This window comes from Scyliorhinus torazame, chromosome 22 (assembly GCF_047496885.1).
Source record: "Scyliorhinus torazame isolate Kashiwa2021f chromosome 22, sScyTor2.1, whole genome shotgun sequence".
Taxonomy (NCBI): Eukaryota; Metazoa; Chordata; class Chondrichthyes; order Carcharhiniformes; family Scyliorhinidae; genus Scyliorhinus; species Scyliorhinus torazame.
This window is the reverse complement of record NC_092728.1, coordinates 63,587,453-63,615,143: the sequence shown is the minus strand read 5'-3', so window position 1 is coordinate 63,615,143 and position 27,691 is coordinate 63,587,453. Positions and strand designations below refer to the sequence as shown.

General features: G+C 45.5%; 2 protein-coding genes across 7 annotated transcripts in view; one reads left to right on the top strand and one right to left on the bottom strand.

Moving 5' to 3' along the window:
• Positions 1 to 27,691, bottom strand: part of LOC140399093 (astrotactin-2-like) — a 2,178,011-nt gene that overhangs the window by 802,903 nt on the left and 1,347,417 nt on the right. For all 4 annotated transcript variants that reach the window (XM_072488234.1, XM_072488235.1, XM_072488236.1 and 1 more), the window contains one exon: positions 11,290 to 11,469. In XM_072488234.1, coding sequence (XP_072344335.1) covers positions 11,290 to 11,469 — 180 coding nt within the window. The remainder of the gene's footprint in view (positions 1 to 11,289; positions 11,470 to 27,691) is intronic.
• Positions 6,038 to 9,978, top strand: trim32 (tripartite motif containing 32). 3 transcript variants are annotated; one of them, XM_072488240.1, is made up of 2 exons: positions 6,038 to 6,177; positions 7,648 to 9,978. In XM_072488240.1, the coding sequence occupies exon 2, from the start codon at positions 7,667 to 7,669 to the stop codon at positions 9,599 to 9,601; it is 1,935 nt and encodes a 644-aa protein (XP_072344341.1). In that variant the 5' UTR covers positions 6,038 to 6,177; positions 7,648 to 7,666; the 3' UTR covers positions 9,602 to 9,978. The 3 variants fall into 3 exon arrangements, with proteins under 3 accessions (XP_072344341.1, XP_072344340.1, XP_072344342.1); XM_072488239.1 differs by having other exon boundaries at positions 6,048 to 6,257; XM_072488241.1 differs by lacking the exon at positions 6,038 to 6,177 and adding an exon at positions 6,284 to 6,730.

The window sequence follows — 27,691 nt, the reverse complement described above, 5'->3', positions numbered from 1 at the left end:
GCGTCTTTGCCAATCTCCACCTATCGCTTGCTCTCTATCCAGCCCCACTGTTCCACATCCCCCCCACAAAAGTATAAATATGAACCTATTTCCAGTTCTCTCCAGCGTTGACAAAGAGTCATCCAGCCTCGCCCCAGAGATGCTGTCAGACTTCCTGTGACTGTCCATTATTTTCTCTTTTTGTTTCAGATTCCAGCATCCGCAGTAATTTGCTTTTATCTTTGTGTTTAATTCACTGCAACGTCTCTTCCAGGAATGCCTATCCTGAAGAAGTACTGTTCTTCTCTCCAACAGGATTTCAGTTTGTCTGACCACCTTATTTGCTTTCCATTTCCCTCCTGATGTTTGACAAGTTGTTTACCAAACCTCACTTTCAGAGCCATATTTCCGTCCTCAGCGATTGTCTTTCTCCTCGACTTACCCTGAATGGATTCCAACTCAAGTTCCACCCCTCATGTTTTGAATCCACCCAGGATTACAGGTATATCCAGGACATACAACATTCCTTGGAGTGCTATTCTCGCCGTATCTTGAGATCCAATTCAGGCCATGCACTGCCATATGCAAACACTTGATATCTCTCCAGCAATGCCAACTCACCCTATCTCAAAGCTGTTCTTGTCCCCAGTTTCATTTCATTCTTCATCTCATCCGCCGCCATAACAATAAACTTTTTCTCTTCCTTCCAGTGCTGCAGAACGCAAGCTCTAACAACTCATCGATACCAACGCCCACCCAGGCTCCTCCACCCCTCCCATATATTGCCATATATTCACCCTCTGGCCTTCCCTCTCTGATGTTGAACATGCTGCACCCAGCAAATAACCCTTACGCCCCCAACTCAATTCGGGCTCAATACAATACCAAACTCTTCTTCCAGTGCCTCCATACTCACTTCTTCGGGCAGGAGTCCTCCCCGAAGAAATATTAAATTCATTGAGTCAGTAGAAATAAAATTAAATCATAAAATATTTTACTTTTATTTTTCAATATCTCCAATAAATAAAATGTGAAGAAATGAGACTCCACACTTTTAAAAGTAAATTTCAGTGTGAGAGCAGTTGATTGGCAGCAATTCAGATTTGTCGCACTGTTAAAAAATGTACTTGCATTAGAATGGACAAGCTCTAAATTTTTGATAGAAAGTTTAATCTGTATCTATTACATAAGTACAGCAACTTCATACAATTCCGTGCATTTAAATGCAGTCACTCAGCGTGATACCAATGTAGCATAATTTTTGGGGGACCGAGTGACACAGACAGAAAATTCCTGATTTCCGTGTTTAGCTGCACATATCTGAGGGCTAAACTTTGCAGTACAATTAACACTTTAATATCAGTGACCATTGGTAACTTCAACATTTTTAAATCTCAAAATCCAGACAATTATCTTTCAGCTGAAAAGGAATGTATCTAATTACCCTTAGTGAGATGCTCCTCACTTTATGTTATTTATGTTGTCCAATATTTGAACCTATTGCCAAAATAACAGCTTCAGTTGAATTATTTTGTGAATTCCCTTCATCGTCTTGCAACAAATCAATCAAACCATATCAGATTTTGTGAAGAAACAAAGTCAAACTTCCTGATGTATTTCTCATTAACGGGTGGCATCATCTGAAAACACAGCAGGTCCCACATATACACTGAGGACAGGCATCTCTGCATCATAGAATTTACAGCACAGAAGGAGGCCATTCGGCCCATCGAGTCTGCACTGTCCCTCAGAAAGAGCACCCTACCCAAGCCCAAACCTCCACCCTATCCCAGTAACCCCATCCAACTTTTGTGGACACTAAGGGCAATCTAGCATGGCTAATCCACCTAACCTGCACATCTTTGGACTGTGGGAGGAAACCGGAGCACCCGGAGGAAACCCATCATTGTCATCTCTCTAGATCCCTCAACTATCTGTAAATTGTTAGACTGCTGTTCCAACATCCAGAACTGGACACACAGAAACTTTCCCCTCGCACTGACCAATGTTCTGTGTAAACTGCAAAGCTGTGCGATCCCACAGTCCCCATGTAAGGTATGCACGTTTAAAGGTAAGGTATAAATCATAGCAGTAACCAAGCCTACACTTGAAAAAATACTGCATTTGCTGAATTGTTGATTGAAATATATAGAACATAGAACATAGAAAAATACAGCACAGAACAGGCCCTTCGGCCCACGATGTTGTGCCGAACCTTTGTCCTAGATTAATCATAGATTATCATAGAATTTACAGTGCAGGAGGCCATTCGGCCCATTGAGTCAGCATCGGCTCTTGGAAAGAGCACCCTACCCAAGGTTAACACCTCCACCCAACACTAAGGGCAATTTTGGACACTAAGGGCAATTTATCATGGCCAATCCACCTAACCTGCACATCTTTGGACTGTGGGAGGAAAACGGAGCACCCGGAGGAAACCCACGCACACAAGGGGAGGATGTGCAGACTCCGCACAGACAGTGACCCAGCCGGAATCGAACCTGGGACTCTGGAGCTGTGAAGCAATTGTGCTATCCACAATGCTACCGTGCTGCCCTCAAGAACAAATTAATCTACACTATATCATTCTACCGTAATCCATGTACCTATCCAATAGCTGCTTGAAGGTCCCTAATGTTTCCGACTCAACTACTTCCACAGGCAGTGCCTTCCATGCCCCCAGTACTCTCTGGGTAAAGAACCTACCTCTGACATCCCCCCTGTATCTTCCACCATTCACTTTAAATTTATGTCCCCTTGTAATGGTTTGTTCCACCCAGGGAAAAAGTCTCTGACTGTCTACTCTATCTATTCCCCTGATCATCTTATAAACCTCTATCAAGTCGCCCCTCATCCTTCTCCGTTCTAATGAGAAAAGGCCTAGCACCCTCAACCTTTCCTCGTAAGACCTACTCTCCATTCCAGGCAACATCCTGGTAAATCTCCTTTGCACCTTTTCCAAAGCTTCCACATCCTTCCTAAAACGAGGCGACCAGAACTGTACACAGTACTCCAAATGTGTCCTTCCAAAATGGACAACCTCACACTTTTCAGGGTTAAACTCCATCTGCCACTTCTCAGCCCAGCTCTGCATCCTATCTATGTCTCTTTCAAGCCGACAACAGCCCTCCTCACTATCCACAACTCCACCAATCTTCGTATCGTCTGCAAATTTACTGACCCACCCTTCAACTCCCTCATCCAAGTCATTAATGAAAATCACAAACAGCAGAGAACCCAGAACTGATACCTGGGGTACGCCACGGGTAACTGGGATCCAGGCTGAATATTTGCCATCCACCACCACTCTCTGACTTCTATCGGTTAGCCAGTTCGTTATCCAACTGGCCAAATTTCCCACTAACCCATGCCTCCTTACTTTCTGCATAAGCCTACCATGGGGAACCTTATCAAATGCCTTACTAAAATCCATGTACACTACATCCACTGATTTACCTTCATCCACATGCTTGGTCACCTCCTCAAAGAATTCAATAAGACTTGTAAGGCAAGACCTACCCCTCACAAATCCGTGCTGACTATCCCTAATCAAGCAGTGTCTTTTCAGATGCTCAGAAATCCTATCCTTCAGTACCCTTTCCATTACTTTGCCTACCACCGACGTAAGACTAAATGGCCTGTAATTCCCAAGGTTATCCCTAGTCCCTTTTTTGAACAGGGGCACGACATTCGCCACTCTCCAATCCCCTGGTACCACCCCTGTTCACAGTGAGGACGCAAAGATCATCATAGAATCATAGAATTTACACTGCAGAAGGAGGCCATTCGGCCCATCGAGTCTGCACCGGCTCTTGGAAAGAGCACCCTACCCTCCATAACCCAGTAACCCCACCTTACACTAAGGGCAATTTTGGACACTATGGGCAATTTAGCATGGCCAATCCACCTAACCCGCACATCTTTGGACTGTGGGAGGAAACCGGAGCACCCGGAGGAAACCCACGCACACACGGGGAGGATGTGCAGACTCCGCACAGACAGTGACCCAAGCCGGAATTGAACCTGGGACCCTGGAGCTGTGAAGCATTTGTGCTATCCACAAGGCTACCGTGCTGCCCAAATCATTGCCAACGGCTCTGCAATTTCATCTCTTGCTTCCCCTAGAATCCTTCGATATATCCCGTCAGGCCCGGGGGACTTGTCGATCCTCAAGTTTTTCAAAATGCCCAACACATCTTCCTTCCTAACAAGTATTTCCTCGAGCTTACCAGTCTGTTTCACACTGTCCTCTCCAGCAATATGGGCCCTCTCATTTGTAAATACAGAAGAAAAGTACTCGTTCAAGACCTCTCCTATCTCTTCAGACTCCATACACAATCTTCCGCTACTGTCCTTGATCGGACCTACCCTCGCAATAGTCATTCTCATATTTCTCACATATGTGTAAAAGGTCTTGGGGTTTTCCTTCATCCTACCTGCCAAAGATTGTTCATGCCCTCTCTTAGCTCTCCTAATCCCTTTCTTCAGTTCCCTCCTGACTATCTTGTATCCCTCCAGCGCCCTGTCTGAACCTTGTTTCCTCAGCCTTACATAAGTCTCCTTTTTCCTCTTAACAAGACATTCAACCTCTCTTGCTAACCATGGTTCCCTCACTCGACCATCTTTTCCCTGCCTGACAGGGACATACATATCAAGGACACGTAGTACCTGTTCCTTGAACAAGTTCCATATTTCACTTGTATCCTTCCCTGACAGCCTATGTTCCCAATTTATGCACTTCAATTCTTGTCTGACATCGTATTTACCCTTCCCCCAATTGTAAACATTGCCCTGTTGCACGCACCTATCCCTCTCCATATAGATAAAGGGCTGTGAGACAACCAGTAGTTGTGAAAGACAATGGAAGTGTTTGTTTTTCCAAATGAGGCTCAATGCAAATAGTGTGATGCATTTTGCAATGTAGTTTTGCAGAACTGACTCTTAAAGTCAGCTCTTTATCTCTGCTTTCTCTTACAGATGCTGCCAGACCTGTTGAGATTTTCCAGCATCCCCTGTTCTTGTTTGTGACTTCAGTATTTTGTTTATTCCTCTGTGATCAATCGCACGAATAACGCTAGCGCCACTTCTGTAAAAGGGTCATATAGACCCAAAACATTTACTCTGTTTCTCTCTCCATGCATGCTGCGTTTATCCATATTTTCTGTTTCTATTTCAGATTTCCATCACCTGCAGTATTTTGCTTTCATTTAAAAGGTACCTGGAATCCTGTGAGACTGCGGACCAGGTGTTGGGAAGTGGGATTAAAGTGAACGGCCAGTTTATTTTGTAATTTTTTTGGGCCACACAAACGCGATGGGCTGAAAAAGCCTCATCCAGCACTAACTTTCCTATGGCTGTAATTTGCCAGAACCAAGTTTAAGCGTGGAGAGGCACCTTCGAAAGTTTGAACTATTTATTTTTATACACATTCTCCAAGGCGGCCTTCAGGACGCGCGAAAACGCAGAATTGCCGAGCAGAAGCTTATAGCCAAGTTCTGCACACATGAGTGTGGCCTCAACCGGGACCTGGGATTCATGTCACATTACATTCATCCCCCACCATCTGGCCTGCGAAATCCTACCAACTGTCCTGGCTTGACACAATTCACACCTCTTTAACCTGGGGTTACCCCATCTCTGGATCTGTAAAGATTTAATCACCTGCTAATGCTCGCATTCCAAGCATTGTCTGGCATCTTTGAATCTGTCTATATATATATATATATATATGGGAACATACCTCTTCATTCACCTGAGGAAGGAGCAGTGCTCCGAAAGCTAGTGACATCAAAACAAACCTGTTGGACTTTAACCTGGCGTTGTAAAACTTCTTAATGTGCTCACACCAGTCGAACGCCGGCATCTCCACATCAAGTTTAAAGGGGGAGGGCGGTGAGAAGTGCTCTGATTGACAGCGCGTCAGAGGGGCGGGGAGAAGTGCTCTGATTGACAGCGCGTCGGAGGGACGTGCTGTGATTGACAGCACGTCGAACCAATCGAGCGAACATCCGCCGCTCGGCGCTTTGGGAGCCAATCCGCGCGCGAGCGGGGGCGGAGCGGGGGTGACGTCACAATCGGGCCTGCAAGGTGGCGGCCAGTCGAAAGCGAGCGGGCGGTCGGTCGGCGGAGCTGGAGGCGACAGCCGGTTCCCCGGGCGCGTGATTGACAGGGCGAGGCGCGGAGGCCGGGAGAAAGCAGGTGATCGACGGAGCGCGCGGCGGCGGTTGATTGAGCGCGCGCGGACGGGCAGGCGCGTTCTCGGCAGGTTCCCCCGACAGGTGAGTGACGGACGGCGACAGGTGAGTGAGTGGCGCACTTCATTGCAGCGTCCGCACCGGGACCTCCCAGCCCCGCAACCAACCAAGGTAGGCCTGGGGGCCCTCTCCGAATGTGCGAAGTGCTGCATCAAACGAGGCCTGGAGGCCACATGGGCTCACCGAGCCTGCAAGAAGCTTATCATTTGTTTTAATTTTCTCCCCTCCTCCTGCAGGCTAATTGCCCCCCTCCCTCAGGTCAGGTATCCTGACATTTGAGATATGAGGGGCTGGGGAGGGTGGTGTTTGGTATTAGATTCCCTGCTGAGGCCTGGAGTGGATCTTGTTTGGGATTTACTTTCCCACAATCGACTGGACCTGCAATGCCCTCAAATCAAACCCTCTCCCTCCGGTCCCAGTACTCATCCTGAGCTCACCTTGCGGTACATTGTTCCAGCCACACAGCGAGTTGAAATGACTATTCGAGCTACCTGAAGGTAATGAAAAGGACTGCTGCTACCTCTGCAGTCTTTGGTGACAAAGCCAGTGCTTTTTGGAATCTGTGGGGAGGAGGGGAATGACGACGGGAAGGGCTGGAATATTTTTACACTTGCACAAGTGGATTGCTACTTGGTCAGGTGCAGATTGATGTGCAGATGTTTGGGGATCTGAAGGGGTGTTCTTCGCGAAGACTTTCTCAGAGTCAAGTCGAGGATGTGGAGAAGGAAATATCGTTCTCAGTATCCTCTCTATGCCCCACCTCAGCCTGTAAAATTCCTCATCATGTAAATATTAAAATGGATCCCAAATACCCTGTTTTAAATAGATGTTATGTGTAATCGTGACAAGAGATCGGTGAATTGTTGGTTGGCTTACATAAAATGTAAGTGACATCCTTGCATTTGGAAGTGGAATTTACTGAGACGTACTTTCTGGTTGAAGTGTAAGGAATACTACTTTGGGTGGGTTGGTTGTCAGTCTTTGAAATGGAGTTAAGAGTTTTTTATAAAAACACTGACTACCCTTTTCAAAGGAACATATATTTCTCCTGATAGTGCTGACCTGACGAGTAGTGATAATCGGAGCCTGCCCATGTTCAAACCCCCCCCCCCCCTTTACTGATCATTCCGGAAAGCGACTAATGGCTGCATTATAAATCAGGCCCTGTAACAGTGTAAAAACTGTCAATTTATATACTTTCTGACTGGTGTTTGTTATACGATGCTGTATTTCTCAAATTCCTTTGATATCAAAGATGAACCAATGTTCACTTTCTCTTATGTAAAATTGTTATGGCATATAACCGTGCACTGAAATGATGTTTATATTAAACTGGCTGTTAAATGTGTCGCCCTTCGAAAAGTTGGAAATCATCAATGCATCAAATCTTACTTACTGATCTCTTTGCTTTTAGGTGACAGAGGTGACTAGCTATGGCAACTAGCCTGGATGCAGACATTGTCCGTGAGGTGCTGGAGTGTCCCATCTGTATGGAGACCTTCAACCAGACTGTAATAAGGCCCAAACTCCTGCAGTGTGGACACACCATCTGCAAACAGTGTTTGGAAAAGCTCATAGCAGACAGTATAAATGGAGTACGTTGTCCCTTTTGCAGCAAAATAACCAGGATGAATAATCTGTCGCAATTGTCGGACAATCTTACAGTTTTAAAAATCATTGATTCGGCCTCTCTAAGTGAAGCAATGTGTACGGTCATGTGTAAAGTCTGCCGGAAGAGACTGCCTCGAAACTTCTGCGAGAATTGCAGCCTGGTCCTTTGTGAGGACTGCAAGACTGATTTTCATCAAGTGCAAGGACACACCATTGTCACAATTCGTGCAGCAGCCGAACAGCGGCGGAAGGCGGTTGGGATTAAGCTTGCCAAGCTACGTGAAATGATGGGTGACATGCAGCACAAGAAGACCGCCGTGGACACGGTAGCAAAAAACATGCAGGCAAAATACAAAGCAATCCATCAGGATTACTGTCGGGCTGAGCGAAGAATCCAAGAGGAGCTGGCCAAATCCCGCAGGGCTTTCACGTCGGCAGTGTCGGAAGTTGAAAAGATGAACAATCAGATACTGGAGGAACATGCTTATCTGATCAATATTGCAGAGGTGCAGATTGTGTCACGGTGTGATTACCTCAGCACCAAAATCAAACAGGCAGACACAGCTCTTCTTGAAGAAGCCATTGATGATGAAGACCCTGATTTGACTAACAACTTGCCCACCCATTTAACTCTTCAACAGGTAGAATTGGTCAAAGGGGAGCACCTAGAGCCAACTGAGGTCGGACAGCTTGAGACCAGGCCCTATACTGTTCCCATTGAAGAGACACTCATGGAGATGTTTACTCCCACTGAGTATGCACAAGAGGTAGACTCCTCCAAAGAAATGGCCAGCTTCCTCCTACCATCATCTCCAAAAAGCAGGGTAACTGAAAGCATGGCCTCTGGGCCCCCTAACTGTCAGCTGTTGAAGAAAATTGGTTCCCACGGGAATTTGCCTGGGTTGTTTCACCTCCCAGTGAGCCTGTGTGTGACAATACAAGGGGAAGTGCTCGTGGCAGATCGGGGAAACTTCCGTGTACAACTCTTCAATCGGAAAGGCTTTATGAAGGAGATTAGAAGGAGTCCAAATAGTATTGACAATTTTGTTCTCAGTTTTCTTGGTGCTGAGCTCCCGAACTTGATACCGCTTTCTGTAGCGGTCAACAATATTGGCTTAATTGGCGTCACCGACAACTACGACAACTCTGTTAAGATTTACACCACTTCTGGGCAATGTGTCGCATGTCATAAAAACCAGCTGACGAAGCCCTGGGGCATAGCAGCAATGCCTTCTGGACAGTTTGTGGTAACAGACGTAGAAGGTGGGAAGCTATGGTGTCTAACTGTGGACCGTAATGTCGGCGTTGTAAACTATTCACGGCTGTGCAGTGCAGTGAGGCCCAAGTTTGTGACCTGTGATGCCAACGGCAGTGTCTATTTCACTCAGGGCCTGGGCCTGAATCTGGAGAATAGTCAGAATGAGCATCACCTGGAAGGTGGCTTCTCCATTGGCTCAGTCAGTCCAGAGGGACAGCTCAGTCGGCAGTACAGCCATTTCTTCGCTGAGAATGAAGACTTCCGCTGCATCGCAGGGATGTGTGTCGACATAAACGGAAACCTGATTGTTGCAGACAGTGGGCGCAAGGAGATCCTTCTCTTTCCCAAAGAGGGTGGATTTGTCAGTCTGATAAGAGAAGGTTTAGTGTGCCCAGTAGGGGTAGCTGTGTCACCCAAGGGTCAGCTTCTGGTGTTGGACTGCTGGGATCACTGCATTAAAATCTACAATTATCACTCCAGGAGGCATGTAACAAATTGATATTTAAATGACCATGGCAGAACGAATCTTTATAGCACCATAGCTTTTATATTGTCTGGGGACAAAAAGCAAGCCTTGCACCCTTCCCACCATTGCAACAATCAACTTTATGCCCACCCGAACCTCCCTGTGAAGTGTTGCAAATTTCATTTTGTGGGTAAACTCAGCAATTAAAATCAAACTACCAATTTAACCGTACTGCATGTTGCAAAGCTTCGTTAAATAGACAATTTTGGTTGGTGGTGTATCGCTGCACATCGTTGGATCATTTGGTTTGCAGTTTGGTACTTCTGTGAACAATATTAAGGTTACCTTGCTTTATAATGAGTAATACATTTAATAAAAGTGTTTCAGAAAATAAAACTGCTGGATTTTAATGCAATCTTATGGTCCTTTTTTCCTAAAATATCAACAATATACACTGTAACCTTGCCAGTCTGGAATGCTCGGGACCAAGTCATTTCTGAATTTTGTTATTTTCTAGATTTTCGGATGTTAGAATGCCTAATCACAGGTGTGGGAACTGAAAAACAACATGGTTATAAATATTTATGTGACATACACAAAAGTGATAAAACATGATAAAGGATTAAAAAATCATTTTACTTCCCAAAATATTGTGCCCCGCATTAAGGAGGAGTTAAATCTTCATTATCTTTACTGAGCCCATGCCTTCTCGGTCATGTGGCGAGTCCTCGAGCTGCTTGGGTCTGCTCAAAACATTTCCGGACAACTGGTGACTCCAAGCAATAGATGTTAGGACTGGAGAGGTTACTGTGTAGAGCAAGTATCAAGGATGCAAAAAGACTTTCTGATCCAGCATGGCTTGACATTTCTCAATCCCTGCATCTCAGTATGTTTTGAAAGCCGATAAAGGATGACGGTGCTAGACAGTACCCAAGTTTGAGAGGAGACCAGGCTAATCAAACAGGTTAGAGCTGACATTGAAGTGAGGTTTTTTCCTAGATTTGGGGGAGTGAGATTTGTTTAAAGTATCTGGCTCTCCGATCTAAAGGCCTCTGCTGCAAAATAATATTGGTCGATAAATACAGGACATAAATACCCAAATGTGCAGTTTTCAGATTGTTTAAGTTGCCCTCCTAAATATATCATTCACCAATAGATTTCTGACTCGGTGCGCCATGTCGCAGTGCTGCATCCCAGCAGCCGCATTCCGCATGCAGTCTCCAGCAATGGAAGATTCCGCTTGCTTATGCTTTGGGAGGTGCTGCTCCTCTTGTCACTGAAACCAACTTCCACGCTGAAATAGTTTTAATGCCAGTTTTCCTTCTGACTGTTTGATGGTACTGCAAGAAATATCTTTTGCAACTTTCGGAGACTGATGAGTACCACATCTGAGAATGTGGACTGAGATAATCCCCAGGGAGTGTGCTGAGTGATTGTTTACAACAACCTGCACTTAGACCGTGCTTTTACTGTAATAAAATGCGCCAAGGCACTTCACAGGAGTGTTAGGAAATAACCAGAGGTTTGGTCCGGAATGGCTTACACTGCTGGCATAAGCAATGCAGGACAACACTGCCTCAAGCTGCAGCCTGAGAGGAAAGCTCCTTTAGTCCTGTGATCAAGTAAGATTTCAGGGTCAAACTTCATGACTCCACCCCCCACCCCCCCCCCCGCCCCACTGAGTATTCTGCTCATGCAAATAATAAAGTTGATTCTTTTACCTTTCTGATACTGAAGCCAAAGCTGTTGCTGGACCTTCTTGCTTGGAAAGTGTATTTTGCATGTGAGCTCTGAGCCATAGAGAGCCTCAGCAATATAATGGCTACCATATTGCTGGATGATGGAAATCAGATCCTCTCGGCTGCTTTCTCCCTTCAACATTTTCAGCACATTGGAGAAACCTGGGCAGCAAAAGAAAGTTCATATTAAACTGGAAGTCAGGCAGTTCTCTCACCGGCAAATTGTGATAGTGAAGACTTTTAGTCAACGAGCAAAGACTGGCCTGGTCTCTTCCCAGACCCTCCATTGCACCATGACATCATTTGAAAATAAATTAAATTTAGCCCAAAATACAAGAGTTTTATTGTGTTTTCTCTCAAACAAATGTTTGTCCTTCCACAGTAGCTACAAAAGCAACTTAGTGCCAATGCTGAAAATCTGAAATAGAACCACAAAACGCTGAAGCACATATAGGGAGTGACAAAATTACTTTAATCAGAACTGGAAAAAGTTGAGAGATGCAATGGTTTCTGAGAAGGTACTGTACTGAGGCAGGAGAAGAAGGACTGAACAAAAGCCAAGTTCAGTGATAGGGTGGAAGGCAAGAGTGTTTAAATAACAAAAATAGCTTGAGGGAGTGCTCAGGGGGATGAGATGGGATGAGAAACAAAAGATGGCTCTAAAGTTGTTATAAATGTCAATAGCTTAATCATTACCAACAATGGCTATTGATAAATTGGAAAAGTGGCTGTGATTGGAAATTGTAATCTCCAATGCGGAGTCCGGAAGGCAGTAAAGTGTCTCATCAGAAGCTGAAGTGCTGTTCTTCCAGCCTAACAATTAAGTTCTTTGAAAGAGTGTAGGATGCCAAACACGGGGAAGACTTAAAATAACAGGTGTCCAGGAGTTTAGAGTCATGTTTACAGACAAAATGGAGGTGATCATCCAATCTCCCTAATGTCAAGATCATCGACCTGTTAGTCTTTCCACAGAATGCCAGACTTCGGGGTTTTCCCAATATTTCCTGCTTTCATTTCAGATTTCCAGCATTCACAGTATTTTGCTTTTGTAGTCACTGTTTCACCTGTGAGGAGCTTTTGTTGGCCTGGACTGTGGGAAGGGAGGAGGTTACAGAGCAGATGTTGGCTCTCTGGTGCTATTACTGGAAGGACGCTGTCAAGTGATGGGAAGGGGGTAGCATTGGAGGTGATTGAAGGTCGAACAAGGGTATCGTGGAGGGAACAATCTCCTCAGAATGACAAAAGGAAAGGCGAGAGGAAGAGAATATGTAGTTTGGTGACTGTAACATGCTGGAGGAGGTGGGAATGGAGGATAGTTTGCTCAGCATGGCAGCCAGTCGGGTGGAAGGTGAGGACCAGAGAAATTTGATTGTTCTGAGAGGGAGGGGAAGATGTGTGAGCACAAATGCAGGAAATAGAATGGACATCTCCGAGAGTCCTATCGAGCACAGTGGAGGAAAATTCTTGAAGGTGGCATTGTCAGAACAGATGCAATAGACATGGATAAATTTGGTGAATGGCGTCGAAATCTTAATGGAAACTGAGTGGAAGGAAGTAAGGTGGCTGTGGGTTTATAGTGAATATTAATCATTAGCCTATCCCCAGAAATTGTGAAACCGAAGTTGAAGGGAATGGGGAGTATCCGTGATGAACCATGTGAAGACGGGAAGGATGTAAATTGGAAACAAAATTATGAACTTTTCCATTGTGGGACAAGAGCAGGTGATAGCACCAACACAGTCATCAATGTACTGGGAAAAAAGGTGAAGGAACGGACTTGGCTAGGTTTGGGTCTTCCCTCAACATCCTTCAATCTCTCAAGTTCAAAATCTGACACAGTCAGCTTCTATCTCCTCCCCAAAATCAAACCTATTTCCGCAGCCTGTTCCTGCACAATAAAACTGATTTCCACCTAGACTCTTATCCAACCTTGCCCACAATCCTCCCACCTACATCAGTGACTCTCCTGACTGCCACTTTAACAGATTACAGCCATTAATTATGGATGACCAATCCTTATACACTTCAATGCCCCAAGAAAGGAAGGTACATCCTGTTGGTTCTATGAACGTTGCTGCTTCTGCACGCTCTCTCTTCACAAGAGAATGTAGAATAATCATGAACCATCTACAGTTCTGTGCACAGATAATAAAACCTGAGGGAGTGTGCAGTCTGAGTGATACAAAACTAAATGAAAATCAAAAGTGTGTTTGTCGTCATGTATTGCTAGTCAGCACTCAAGGTGGAGGAAGGAACAATGCTAGTGTATAATTACTGAAAGGATTCACATTTGCCAAATGTAAGCTATCAGGAAGGTTATTAAAAGAATGGATTCCATATGTAAGCATTGTAGTTAAATCATTAAAAAGATTTACTGTGAAATATATTCTTTCCTACTGTACCAACCTCAGTCAAATGCAATCTTAGGGGCTGGACAGAAAAAGGAGAAGAGGATTGGAGATGAAAATTGTTTGGCCATATGTTGGATAATTTGAATGAACCTTCTCAACAGAAGCCATTAATGAAGCTGTTTGAGGATGGTTCCTAATCAAGAACAATTTCATGAAAATTAACAGAAAATAAGTATCAACAGATTTTTTGCCCATTAAGGGTACATTAAAAACCATTCATCAGAAGCTCACAGTATTTAAGGACCACTTGACTCCAGATCAGAGCTTGATTTGGTCATCTTTATGAGCAAGTTTACAAAGAATCACTACAGTGGTTGAGACTTTGGGAAGATAAGGAATTAGTTGAATGAGAAGGATGGATCTGCTCATGAGGTCAATCAAGGATCAAAGCACTGCAAAAAAAAAAACTTATGGCAACACATCAGCAACAAACTGATGGTTCCAGTACTGGGGGGGGGGGGGGGGGGTTGGTTAGCTCAATTGGACGGCAGGTTCATGATGCAGAGTGATGCCAACAGCATAGGTTCAATTCCCGTGCCAGCTGAGATTATGAAGGCCCTGCCTTTGCAACCTTGCCTGAGGTGACCCTTGGGTAAAATCACCACCAATCATCTCTTGCATGAGAGGGGCTGGTTTAGCACACTGGGCTAAATAGCTGGCTTTTAAGGCAGGCCAGCAGCACGGTTCGATTCCCGTACCAGCCTCCCCGAACAGGCGCCGGAATGTGGCGACTAGGGGCTTTTCACAGTAATTTCATTTGAGGCCTACTTGTGACAATAAGCAATTTTCATTTAATTTCATTTCAAAAGGGGCGAGCAGCCTAGAGTCCTCGGAGACAATGGTGACTTTCATATTTCACAGTACTGGACAGAACCATGGGTAATAAATTATGTTCGCTTTTAATGTTGTCTATTGTGTACATATTGAGTACATTGTTAAGAGTAATGTAGTTGTTTAAAGCTGAGGAAAAGTAATCTATTCCTTTATTTACTATGTTATATTTAAGTGTCTTCTTTTTGTAGAAATGCTTGTGGAAGATTTCAGGCAAATTGGATCATAAATATTGGATCAATTTAAGGGTTAAGAGCCTGAGGTTAGAATGTGTTTGTTTAAAAAGAAATCTGTTTGCAGAGCAGAGATGGTTTTCGCAGCCATCAAGTGAAATTGACACAGGAACATGTGTATCAGTCTGGGCTAATGCATAGTAGTTTGCTTGGGGAAGTCTCTGGGGAGTTAATAGGCTTTTGCAGCCTGCAGAGATAATGGGCTGGATTCTCCGTCCTGGGATGCCCGGAATACAATCCCCGATGAGATGGAGAATCAGGCGTCGGGGCCATGCAAATTTACACACGGCATGGAATACGATGGATTCCCAGGGAATCACGCTATCGGGATTGACACCGAACACGATGCTCTCACCCGCCACCGGCAGAGTGAACGAGTTCCATGTCTCATGCCAGCGGGAGCACGTAAATAAATGACCCATTTGCATCTATTTAGCTGGCCTGGAGCCCTATGCCCCACCCTCCTGTGATTCTCCAGTACCCACAGCCGGGAATCATGTGGGCGCGGTTCACTTGTGGTCTCTCTAATCGTGGCCCTGGCATGATGAACCTTGTGACTGGCCAAGGGCGTTGAGCGGGTGATTACACTGCACTTACCTCTCTTTGATGTGGTCAATGTTTACAAACATTTGGTATTCACCACGTAGGCCACTGAAGCATGAAAGGATATGAATGGATTCAAGCTGCAGATTGTTTTTACCAGCTGTCATTGACAGACACTACTAGAAAGCTATGAATGGATTGCAGATCATGGATATGTGGGAACAAGATGCAGGCACAGCTGTTCTCCTTGGAGGAATGGACTCAGGGAGCTGCAAGCTAACTATTACAGCTTAATGTTCCCCACTGCCCCTCGCTGGACTGCACTATAGCTTCCAGACAGGGGTCTCTTTTCCAGGGAAGAGGGGGTCTATGTGTGGGTGTTCTGTGTTGGGAGTCTGTGCAGGGAGTTCCTTCAGGCAGGGGTCCCTGTGGGGGTGTCTCCCTATTACAGGGAACCCAGGAGGTCCCCTTCTTACAGGGACCCTGAGGGATCCCCATATTACAGTGGTCCCTGGGGGTCCCTCTATTATAGGGGTCCCTGGGGAGGTTGCATCGACCCCATACTTGGGGATGGGGGGCACCCAGGCAATCCAGGGGTGGGGGGGGGCTGCCATGTGGTGGGGCAGGGCCGATTTTTGGTGTGTGGGGGGGATGCCATCCACGGGATCCTACTATCAAGCCACCCAGACAGGATGGCGGCCCGATAGCGTGATTCCCTGGGAATCCTTCGTATTTCATGCCATGTGTAAATTTGCATGGCGTGCAACACTGAATTGCATCCTGCCTTATGACCTTTAGGGGGATCTTAAACCTGGTGCAATTCAGCTCCAGCGGGAGAACATAGGGCTGGATTCTCAGATTTTGTGGCTCAGTGCCGACGCCGGCGTGGAAACAGTGGCAATTTACGATGTGAAAATCAGCGCCTAACCCTCACCCATTCCGGGACCGGTAAGGGGCTAGCAGCCGTGCCGGGTAAAACCCCTGGCTCCCCCGCCAAAAACGGCCAGAGAATGGCTGGGTCCGTGGCCACACATGCGCACGGCGACGACCTGCAGCGATCGTGCCATACAACATGATTCCGGCTGCGCGCGGACCCTATCTGCCAGATAGTGCTCCCCTGTACCCCCCGCTTACCATCCCTGGACCACCCCCACCAGTCCCCCAGCCCCCGTTGAAGCTCCCCCCACTGCCAGCGGAACGGCGTCCCCACCCCCGACTGGTAGCGCTGGACACAGTCCGCAGCGTCACGCGAGGTTTACAAAAACTCTGAGCACACGTGCCCCGCGCTGTCAGGAGGTTAGCCCATCAGGGGCGGAGCATCTGGAGGGCTTTCAGGTGACATCCTGAGGTGATCCCAGCGGCGTGCAGTGTACTCCCCGATGATGTCGTTTTGGAGTGGGTGGAGCATCCGAAAACAGGTGCATCAAAAGTGATTCTCCGCCTGATCGTTGATTACGATATCGGTGTCGGGAAACGGAGGATCCCACCCATTATCTCTCAAATAGAGAATCAAGCCCAATGTGTTTTCAGCTTGGGGAGATGAGGATACTCAAGGGATTTATAGGGAATCCCGCTATCAAGCCACCATCTTGAGTTGACGGCACCATACTCACCACAAATTTCCCCCCTTCCTAAATTGGCCCCTCTCCCTCCACCATACGGCAGCCCACCCCTGCATTGCCTGGGTGGAACTCAGAAACGCAAAAAGGAAATGAGTTTGGAGTAGTTTTGAGAGATAGCTGAAGTCTGATTTGACTACCACAGAGTTCACAAGTAAATGCAGTTTTATTTCCCAGTTGGAAAAAAAAGAGTAATAATATTTTGAAGCAGGGTTGTCCCATCTGAAGACAAGGATGAGGCTGAAACAACCTAGTGGAGGCAGCTATTTGCAGATATTCAGCCAGAGTCTGAAGGGGTTCCAACTGGAGCCAAATCTGTTTTCAAAAGCAAGTACTACTCTACGCTCTGCTAATTTTAAACTGGATTCAGAGCTGTATGTTTCTTTTCTTGTTGTTTAATTGGAAATTGTATAGTTATGTTGAGGAGTAATTATCTGCTGTTTCTTTTCAGGAGTGAAGTTAAAACACTGATGTTCTATTTATAATAAAGTTTTGTTTTAGAAATACCAAAGCCCTATTTTTTCATGTAATCACTCCTGGCACAAATCATTCTTTTCACACAGTCCTAAAATAAACTAAAATATTGGGATTTCGGTCAAGTATCGCAGCCACTGTTGGGGTCTGGTCTGGGATCGTAATACGCTTTATAAATGTGTGTGTAATGATATGTAGACAGACATGTAACTAAAGGGTTAATCACAACACCTAGCTGTAACACTACCACTAGAGGGCATTACTCGATCCACAAAATAACTGAGTTCCCAGAAGCTCTAGCTCTTTTTTCAGCTCTCTTTCCAGCAGGGGTTACCAGAGGACAGCAGTGTAGTGGAGAGGATCTCAGCCTAGACACCACATGAAACTTACAGATTGTACAGTTGTTTATCCTTACTTTATTGCTCGAGTTAGTTCAGTGGAGTGTCAAACTAATTTATTAGTTTTATCATCACTTAATAAATTTGTTTACTTTACATCGAAGACTTGAGTGTTCTTCAACATCATCTACAGTTAGTAACAACATATCTTACTTTAAACCCAGTAATATAACATGCTACCAGGAGTAGCAATATAATATAACAGTGAGTACTGATTCAGTATTGCTACCCAATGCCATTCTACAATGAAAGCTGAAAAAGAGTGATAAAATCTATGATTGCTAAATCATTAAGTTGCTCACAGCTGCAACGTGGCCTGAATGTTTTGGACACGAATATATTCTGCACATTTTTAGTGATAAGATTCACTGAAATGGTGCTTTTGGAACATAGATAGACCCACCATTTTGCTCAACTTTAAATCAAATGAAAAATGAACCAATATTTGGCAAAATGTGAGAACGAGAGATAAATCCAGAAAATGCTGGAAAGACTGAGCAGGTCTGGCAGATGGTGCTTCTTCAGAAGTATGACTTCTTCAGAGCTCTGTTTATAGTTCAGATTTCCAGCATCCACAGCATTTTGCTTTTATTTTATGTAAAATTGAGAGAGATTCTTGTCAACAAACCTTTCCTTCTGAGCCATGTAACTAATCCGATGGCAGGAGTCTTTACATGATGGCACAATAAATGTTGAATACAAACCATGAGGACAAGATGTGCAACATTCCTAGTGATATTTTTTCCTGCCGTGATTCAACTTCCATGCCAGTCCATTCAATTTAAAAGTGCAGCTCAAGGTGCGTCAAGTTTCACTTTTGCAATAGCAATGCTGAAGGTACAGCGGGAAAGAAATGATCGCCATTTGGGTGGAAAATTTCCTCAACATTCCTTCCTCTTAAGTTAAGCATTTCATGATCCGTTATCAAATCAATTTGCAGAGTCATATAGTTCCTCAGGTCAGATTGATTGGGCTTCATGGCCTTTCCCTTCCGTAAAAATGCTTATGTTCTCTTTCTCTCCCAAATGTATCACTAACTAGTTTGAAATTAAACTCAATACAACCTCATCACATCCAGTTCTTCCAATGGAATCTCATTTTACAAATTCAAATGTAGTTTTTTTTCCGAGCAAATTAATGTTGTGATGGGTGATAGATTGTATTTATCAGAATTTTAAATAGTTTTGAATGTTTGCTCAGCTTCAATTGATTTGATATGGACATGAACCCAGCTTTGGAACTCCGAATAACTTGGACATGAGGTTGTATTAAATAATAATCTATTTTGAGGCTCTTGGATCAATCTTTCTCAAGTAATTAATGCCCTGGATGTGCCACATTTATGGGAGGGAAAAGCAACAGAGAAAGAAGCAGAGGGCCAGTACAAAGGGCTGTTCTTTGGTGGCCTTTGGGGTGGATATGCAAGAAGCTCTCAGATGAAATGAAAATAATGCAAAAGGCAAATAAGAAAAACACAAGAAAGAAACAGAGAGCATTGAGCATGGGGACATGGGAATTGGGGAGTTGGATGAGGTGGGGGGGTAGCTTTCTGAAGATACATTGCTGAACGCATGTTCTCAAATAATTGCCCCACTGCGAAAAAGACTGCAACTCTTTCTCAAACTGTTTCTTTTTACATATTCAATGCATTATATCAGGCTAATGTTATGCCAATAAAAGATGAGTTATTAATGTTGCATTCATGTTTGATTTTGTGTCAAGGAAGCTAACATACTACGAGGATGAAAAAGGATAATTCCCATTTTCTGTAATTGAAAATCCACTAACCAAATCACATTTTCTGAAGTTCTGTGTTTCAAAGCAGTGGATGTCCATGATTTTATTAATAGGCTATTAATTGCAGAAGAAGGAAGTAATATCTTTTTTTTCCAACGAGAATCATAATCCTCATGGCGTATATTTTTATAAATTGCCTGCCCAAAGGACCAGAACTTCACTGAATCTCTGACCAGTCTGAGGAATGAGCTAGTCAGAATTCTTTATTATTGACAGAAATATATTTTTAATGAATTTTCTCTGTAAATTATAAATAGGTATAATGACTTCCCAAAATACACTACTCGTTTTAAAAGTAACTCTAAATTCTTGAGAAAGTAAACCCTGACATCATAACTAAAATTGGTTTGGACAACCAGTGAGTTGTACAAAGTTGAAATATAACTACTAACCCCTTGTGCTGCTGTTGAACTGTTATCATATCAATGTATATTTATTCTGCTCTCCCTGCCATATCTTAGTCTGCCAGGACTCATGCAATTTTTCATTTTTTTGCTTTTCACTTATCGTTTAGAATTTAGATTTGCATGCAGGATATGACAATGTTTCATTTTTAAAAATTCATTCAAGGCATGTGGGCTTCGCTGGTTAGGCCAGCATTTATTGCCCATCCCTAATTGCCCTGAAGAAGGAGGCGGTGAGATGTAGGTATACGCACAGTACTATTAGAGGAGTTCCAGGAATTTGACCCAGCGGCACCGAAGGAACGTTGATATATTTCCAAGTCAGGTGGTGTAAGGCTTGGAGGGGAACTTCCAGGTGGCGGTGCTCCCAGGTCTCTGCTGCCATTGTACTTCTAGATGGTTACAGTCGTGGATTTGGAAGATGCAGCCTCAGGAGCCTTGGTGGGTTCCTGCAGTGCGTCTTGCAGATGATACATACTACTGCTACCATTCCTACGTGGTGGAGGGAGTAATTGTTGATGGAAGGGGAGCCAATCAAACAGGCTGCTTTGTCCTGGATGATAGATCTTCGATCACTGGACCATGCTACCCGCAATATGGAACATCTGGGTGAACTGGGTGAGATTTTGTAGTGACACTTGAGTGTAATGGATCCCAGGAGCAGAGTCTCTGAGTCATTGTATGCATTGAGGTTGACAGTGGTTGGCTGAATCATCACTTGCCATTCTGAGTATACACATTTCAGGTGAGAAGTGGAAGAATGTTTGCACCTGTACCCGGTGTCCAGTTTATCATACAGGTTATGCATCTATGGACACATGATCTGGATGGTGGCAAAGACATCTTGTTGGTACCACAGTGTCAATAGATTATTTGATGTTCACTGTGCTTAATGTCAGCATATCTTTTGTGTTGATGGTCTAGTTAACCTCATCATCTGACTGTTAGCTTGGCTAGACATTTTGTGGATCTTGTTTTGACGTTATTTGATACATTCTCTTGGTTGGGTGAAATGCTGTGTCTGTGGGACTCTGGTTGTGGCTTCTCCTGACGCCAAACCACTTGTTTTGGCCTTTACTTTCTGCATTGGTGTTTGTTCTCTGTTGCCACATGCCTTGCATACAACGTTAAAAGCTGTGCATTTAATTGGTGCCGGTATGAGGCTGAACCACCCACATTGCTAACTAGGGTTGCCTGCAATGGAGATCATGGAATGTTGGATGAGTTACACATAGTTTGCAGGCTCTGTCTACCTGTTAATGGGGCTTCATACATATGTCCACTTTTGTAGCTGTGTTTTTATGGTGTAATCTTTGGGTTGGCCCAAGATATATTTTTGGAATTTTTCCATTGGGGTACAACAGTGATGGGTAATCTAGGCTAGTGACTGGGCCACATGAGTGGCCCTCCTTCATCTCAGTGGGCTACAATATTGAAATCGGGCATGTTCACTGACTAAGTTCCTTGAATAAGATTAAGGACATTTAATACACGCTGAATATTTCATAACAAGTTAATTGAAAATGCTTAATAATTCCTATATTAATAGAAATGCCATCAACTTCAAGTGGTAAAAACAAAATAAATATTTACGCTTGAAGGGATGCAGAGTAGCACATGACTCTCACAGCCAATGTTGTGTGAAATCAGCACACCTCCGGGCACCTCACTTGCCCTTGCTTTAGGTGTGTATCTCTTCAGTCTTACCAGTAGGAAAAAAATTACGTGGATGGAAACCAGCGGAATGCAGAAACCCTACGCGTGGGCAACAGTCAACAAAATGTCTCATGGGCCACACTCAGAACCCTGAAGGCCGCATATGACCCCGAGCTGCAGGTTGTTACCCACTGGGTCATAGCTGTCACAAGCTTGATTATTCTGTTGGCTCGCACTTTATGGGCGGCTCGGTAGCACAGTGGTTAGCACTGTTGCTTCACAGCACCAGGGTCCCGGGTTCGATTCCCGCTTGGGTCATTGTCTGTGCGGAGTCTCATGTTCTCCCCATTGTCGGCGCAGGCTTGGAGGGCCGAAGGGCCTGTTCCTGTGCTGTACTTTTCTTTGTTCTTTCTTAGTTCTTTGTCTGCGTGAGTTTCTTTAGGTGCTCTGGTTTTCTCCCACAGGTCCCGAAATATGTGCTTATCAGGTGAATTGACATTCTGAATTCTCCCTCTGTGTACCCGAACAGGCGTCGGAGTGTGGGAACTAGGGGATTTTCACAGTAACTTCATTGCAGTGTTAATACAAGCTTACTTGTGACAATAATAAAGATTATATTATTATATTATGCAGTAAAGTCTCTGCATTTACATTTGAATTGGTCAGTGGACTGCATAAGTCACTGCCTAAATGGCAAGAATTTCAGGCAGTGTATTCTGAAGTTGAGCTCGTCATTGATCTTAAATGTTGACCACATATGATGTGCATTTTGAGAAGGCTCTTTAGGTCCTTCCTCGCTAACTTGTAACTCTCGAGCGCCCTAACTGAACCTTCATGTCACATCTTTACATAAGCCTCCTTCTTCCTCTTGACAAGTGTTTCGACTGCTTCAGTAAACCACGGTTCCCTTGCTCGACCACTTCCTCCCTGCCTGACAGGTACATACTTATCAAGGACACGCAGTAGCTGTTCCTTGAACAAGTTCCACATTTCCATTGTGCCTATCCCCTGCAGTTTTCCTCTCCATCCGATGCATCCTAAGTCATGCCTCATCGCATCATAATTGCCTTTCCCCCAGATATAACTCTTGCCCTGCGGTATATACCTATCCCTTTCCATCACTAAAGTAAACGTAATCGAATTGTGATCACTATCACCAAAGTGCTCACATACCTCCAAATCTATCACCTGTCCTGGTTCATTATCCCAGTACCAAATCCAATATGGCTCGCCTCTCGTCGGCCTATCTACATACTGTGTCAGGAAACCCTCCTGCACACATTGGACAAAAACGTACCCATCTAAAGTACTCGAACTATAGCGTTTCCAGTCAATATTTGGAAAATCCTTCATAACAACTACCCTGTTGCTTTCGCTCCTATCCAGAATCATCTTTGCAATCCTTTCCTCTACATCTCTGGAACTTTTCGGAGGCCTATATAAAACCCCTAACAGGTTGACCTCTCCTTTCCTGTTTCTAACCTCAGCCCATACTACCTCAGTAGACGAGTCCTCATCAAACGTCCTTTCTGCCACTGTAATACTGTCCTTGACTAATAATGCCACCTCTCCCCCTCTTTTACCACCTTTCCTGAGCTTACTGAAATATCTAAACCCCGGCACCTGCAACAACCATTCCTGTCCCTGCTCTATCCATATCTCCAAAATGGCCACAACATCGAAGTCCCAGGTACCAACCCATGCCGCAAGTTCACCCACCTTATTCCAGATGCTCCTGGCATTGAAGAAGACACACTTTAAACCACCTTCCTGCCTGCCGGTACACTCCTGCAACTTTGAAACCTTACTCATGACCACACTACTCTCAACCTCCTCTATACTGGAGCTACAATTCAGGTTCCCAAGCCCCTGAACTAGTTTAAACCCTCCCAAAGAGCATTAGCAAATTTCCCCCACAGGATATTGGTACCCCTCTGGTCCAGGTGTAGACCATCCCGTTTGTAGAGGTCCCACCGACCCCAGAATGAGCCCCAATTATCCAGAAATCTGAAACCCTCCCTCCTGCACCATCCCTGTAGCCATGTGTTCAACTCCTCTCTCTCCCTATTCCTCGTCTCGCTATCACGTGGCACGGGTAACAACCCAGAGATAATAACTCTGTTTGCCCTAGATCAAAGTTTCCACCCTAGCTCCCTGAATTCATGCCTTACATCCCTTTCCCTTTTCCTATCTATATCGTTGGTACCTATGTGGACCACGACTTGGGGCTGCTCCCCCTCCCCCTTAAGGATCGCAACTTTTTTAAAGAGTGTGCACTGAATTGCAATCTCCTGAGCTACCGCCAAGGCCCTGAAACCATTTCCTCTTCAAGTATCTATCAAATGCGTTTTTGAAAGTTACTGTTGAAGTTGCTTCCACTGCCCTTTCAAGCAGTGAAGTCCAAACAGAACCGCATGGGACGAAAAATAAACTCATCTGGTTCTTTTGCAAATATATGCTCTGGTTGCAAACCCTCCCGCCACTGAAAATATTGACTCTTTAGGGCAGCACGGTAGCATAGTGGTTAGCACTGTGGCTTCACAGCACCAGGGTCCTAGGTTCGATTCCCCACTGGGTCACTGTCTTTGCGGAGTCTGCACGTTCTCCGCGTGTCTGCGTGGGTTTCCTCTGGGCACTTCGGTTTCCTCCCTCTGTCCAAAGAGTTGCAGGTTAGGTGGATTGACCATGTTAAATTGCCCTTAGTGTTCAAAAAGTTTAAGAGGGGTTATTGGGTTTGTGGGATAGGGGGGAAGTGAGGGCTTTAATGGGTCCGTGCAGACTCGATGGGCCGAATGTCCTCCTTCTGCACTGTATGTTGTATGTTCTATGTTTATGCATTCTACCAAAACCTTTTGAAAGCCTCTGATAAACGTCCCCTTAATGGAGTTCAACACCAATGTTCCTTGTCTCAACAGATAACTGAAATCAGTCAACCCCGGTATTGATCGAGCAAATCTCATCTGCTCCCTCTCCAGGTCTATTTAGCTGCAGGGTGCAAATCTGGAAGTACCCTATTCAAACCTCACAAATAGTGTGTGTGATTCAGTAGAAATAAATCCCCTTTTGGGCACGTTTTGCAGGGTGTTCCTCGGCAGCTGCAGTGCCGAGGTTCACTCCATCATTCACTGGCATTTGACTAGCTTACTGCGCCTCCTGAGTTTCGCCCTGTCGAGGCAACAATTGGAGGGTGGAATTCTCCATCCTAGGACACTCAGAATACATTCACCGATGGGATGGAGAACTGGGCGTGGGGGGAAAATCAGGATCGGGGCCACGTGATGCTCTAAACTCCGACGGCGCAGGAACGAGGTCCAGGCAACACGTCAGCGGGAGTCTTAATGGACCATTTGCATCATTTAGTGGGCCCAGCGACCTGTGGGATGGGGGGGCACCCAGGCAATCCGGGGGTGAGGGGGCTGCTGTGTGATGCGGGTTTTGTTTGTGGCCATTTCATGGTGCAAGCATGGGTGGCCGGCCGCGGGACCTCGTAATCAGGCCGCCCGCCCAAGATGATGGCCCGATAGCAGGATTCCTTTGTATTCCACGGCATGCATAAATATGAATGGCACGGAACACTGAATTGCTTACCGCTTTGTGCTCCCAAGAGAATCACAAATCGGTTGCAATTCAGCTTCAGCGGGAGAACGTAGTCTCCCAAACGGAGAATGCAGCCCAGGATCTTTTCCTGTACTGGCGAGGCCGGCTCCTTGCAGACCGTGGCGCCATTTTGAATGGCAGACCTGACCTCTGCACACCCGTCCTTTCAGTCTCCCCCCCTTTACTTTCAGGACCCCTCCTTAGTTGGCACTAGCAGGGTGTCAGGCTGGCATTTACAAGGTGCTCAGGTGCCAGGTGGTATCATGTCCTGTCCCCCACCACCCGGGCGTCTCTAATGGTCTCAGAGACTACCCCCCCTCCTCCCCCCGATGTGTCATCACGCCTGGTACACGTTTGTGGAAACCAGTTGAGGTCTCACAGGCGCAGCCATCAACTCCTGGGTAGCTGGTGAAAGCAGGGTGAAGGTAATTAAATGAGCCTAATAACTCAATTAAATGTCATTATCGAGATCATGCTCAGTAAGGGCATGATCCAGATTGTGCCGGGCACCTCGAGTCAAGTGCCCTGTGCTCGGCCCGTGCCTGGCACAGAGCTTGAATTGGGGCACTCGCAGGATTTACCCATCAGTGAGGCAAATGGACCATAACAGATATATTCCATTGACTATCTGATCAGCAACATTTTTGTCTTTTCTTATAACTCTCAGCTTGTTCATAACCATATGTTCTGTTTGCAAGAGAGTTCATTCCAATCAAAAATTCTTCCAATCTCTCATCTCATTTAAGGTTTTACAATTTTGAGTATAGGAATAGAGATGTTTTACTGCAATTATATAGGGCATTGGTGAGGCCACACCAGGAGTATTATGTGCAGTTTTGGTGACCTTATCTGAGGAAGGATGTTCTTGCTCTCGAGGGAGTGCAGCGAAGGTTTACCAGGCTGATTCTGGGATGGCGGGACTGTCATATGCGGAGAGACTAAATCGGTTTGGATTATATAAATTGGAGTTCAGAAGATTGAGGGGGGATCTCATCAAAACTTATCGATGATTTTAGCTATGAAGAGAGATTGGATAGACTGGGGTTATTTTTCTTGGAACAGAGGAGATTGAGAGGGTGACATGATTGAGATGTATAACATTTTAACATAGATAGAGTAGACAGGAAGTAACTTTTCCCTTTGGTGGAGGGATCAACGACCAGGGGGCATAAATTTAAGGTAAGGGGCGGGAGCTTTAGAGGGGATGTGTGGAAGAACATTTTCAACCTTTGGAACCCACTGCCTGAAAGGATGGTGGAAGTAGAGACCCTCATAACCATTTAAGAAGTATTTGGATGTGCACTTGTGATGTCAAAGCATATAAGGCTATTTGTCAAGTGCTGAAAAATGGAATTAGAATAGTTATGTGGTTGGCTTCCGGTGACGGCGGGCGGGAGGCAGCCGCACAATGGAGGGCTCCCGTTCGGGAACGGCATTTTCGGGGCTTTAAGCCCGGTCCCAGGGTCCACGGAGGCGGCAAAAGCAGCGAGAAGGCTGAGAGGAGGCACAGTGAAGGCACAGTCAAGAAAAATGTCGAGGATGAGCAAAAAAAGGCCGTAAAAAAAACAGCTGGAGGTCCATCGGGGAGTGGAAAGGTCACCACGAGGTCACCAAGGAAAATGGAGGCTGGAGCACCAGGGAAGGCCGCATTGCTTGCGGCTGAAGAAATAACTAAGGTGATGGCTGCGGAATTCGAAAGGCAGTTTACAAAATACATGGAGACAATGAGGAAGGAGATGAGGGAGGTTTTGAGTGTGTTGCTGGAGAAGGCGATTTCCCCGGTGACAACGGCGGTGGCGAGCGCAGTAGCGGAGGTGCGGGAGCAAGGGGAGACGCTGAAGGAAGTGGAGGAGACATTATTGCAGCACGGTGATCAACTTACCTCGATGGGGAAGGAGATGCGGATGGTGATGGAGATTAACAAGGATCTGCGAGGAAAAATGGAAGACCTGGAAAACAGATCCAGGCGACAAAATTTGAGGATTGTGGGGCTGCCCGAAGGAGTTGAAGGACCGAGGCCGGCTGAGCTTTTTGCCGCGATGCTGGCAAAATTATTGGGGGAGGGGGAGGATCCCTCCCGATATGAGCTGGATCGGGCTCACCGGTCGTGGAGGCCTGTACCAAAGGCGAGTGAGCCGCCAAGGGTAGTGACTCTGTGCTTCCGGAGGTACAGTGCGAAGGAGAAGGTCCTGTGCTGGGCCAAGCAGAAGCGGGTGGTGCAGTGGGCTGGAGCTGGTATCCGTGTATACCAGGACTTTACGGTGGAGCTGGCAAGGAGGCGGGCTGCCTTCAACCGGGTGAAGAGGGCACTGTACATTAGCAAGGTGCAGTGCGGCATTGTATATCCAGCGAAGCTGAGGGTGACTTACAAGCTGAAGGACTTTTATTTTGGAACGGTGGAAGCAGCGGAGGAGTTTGCGA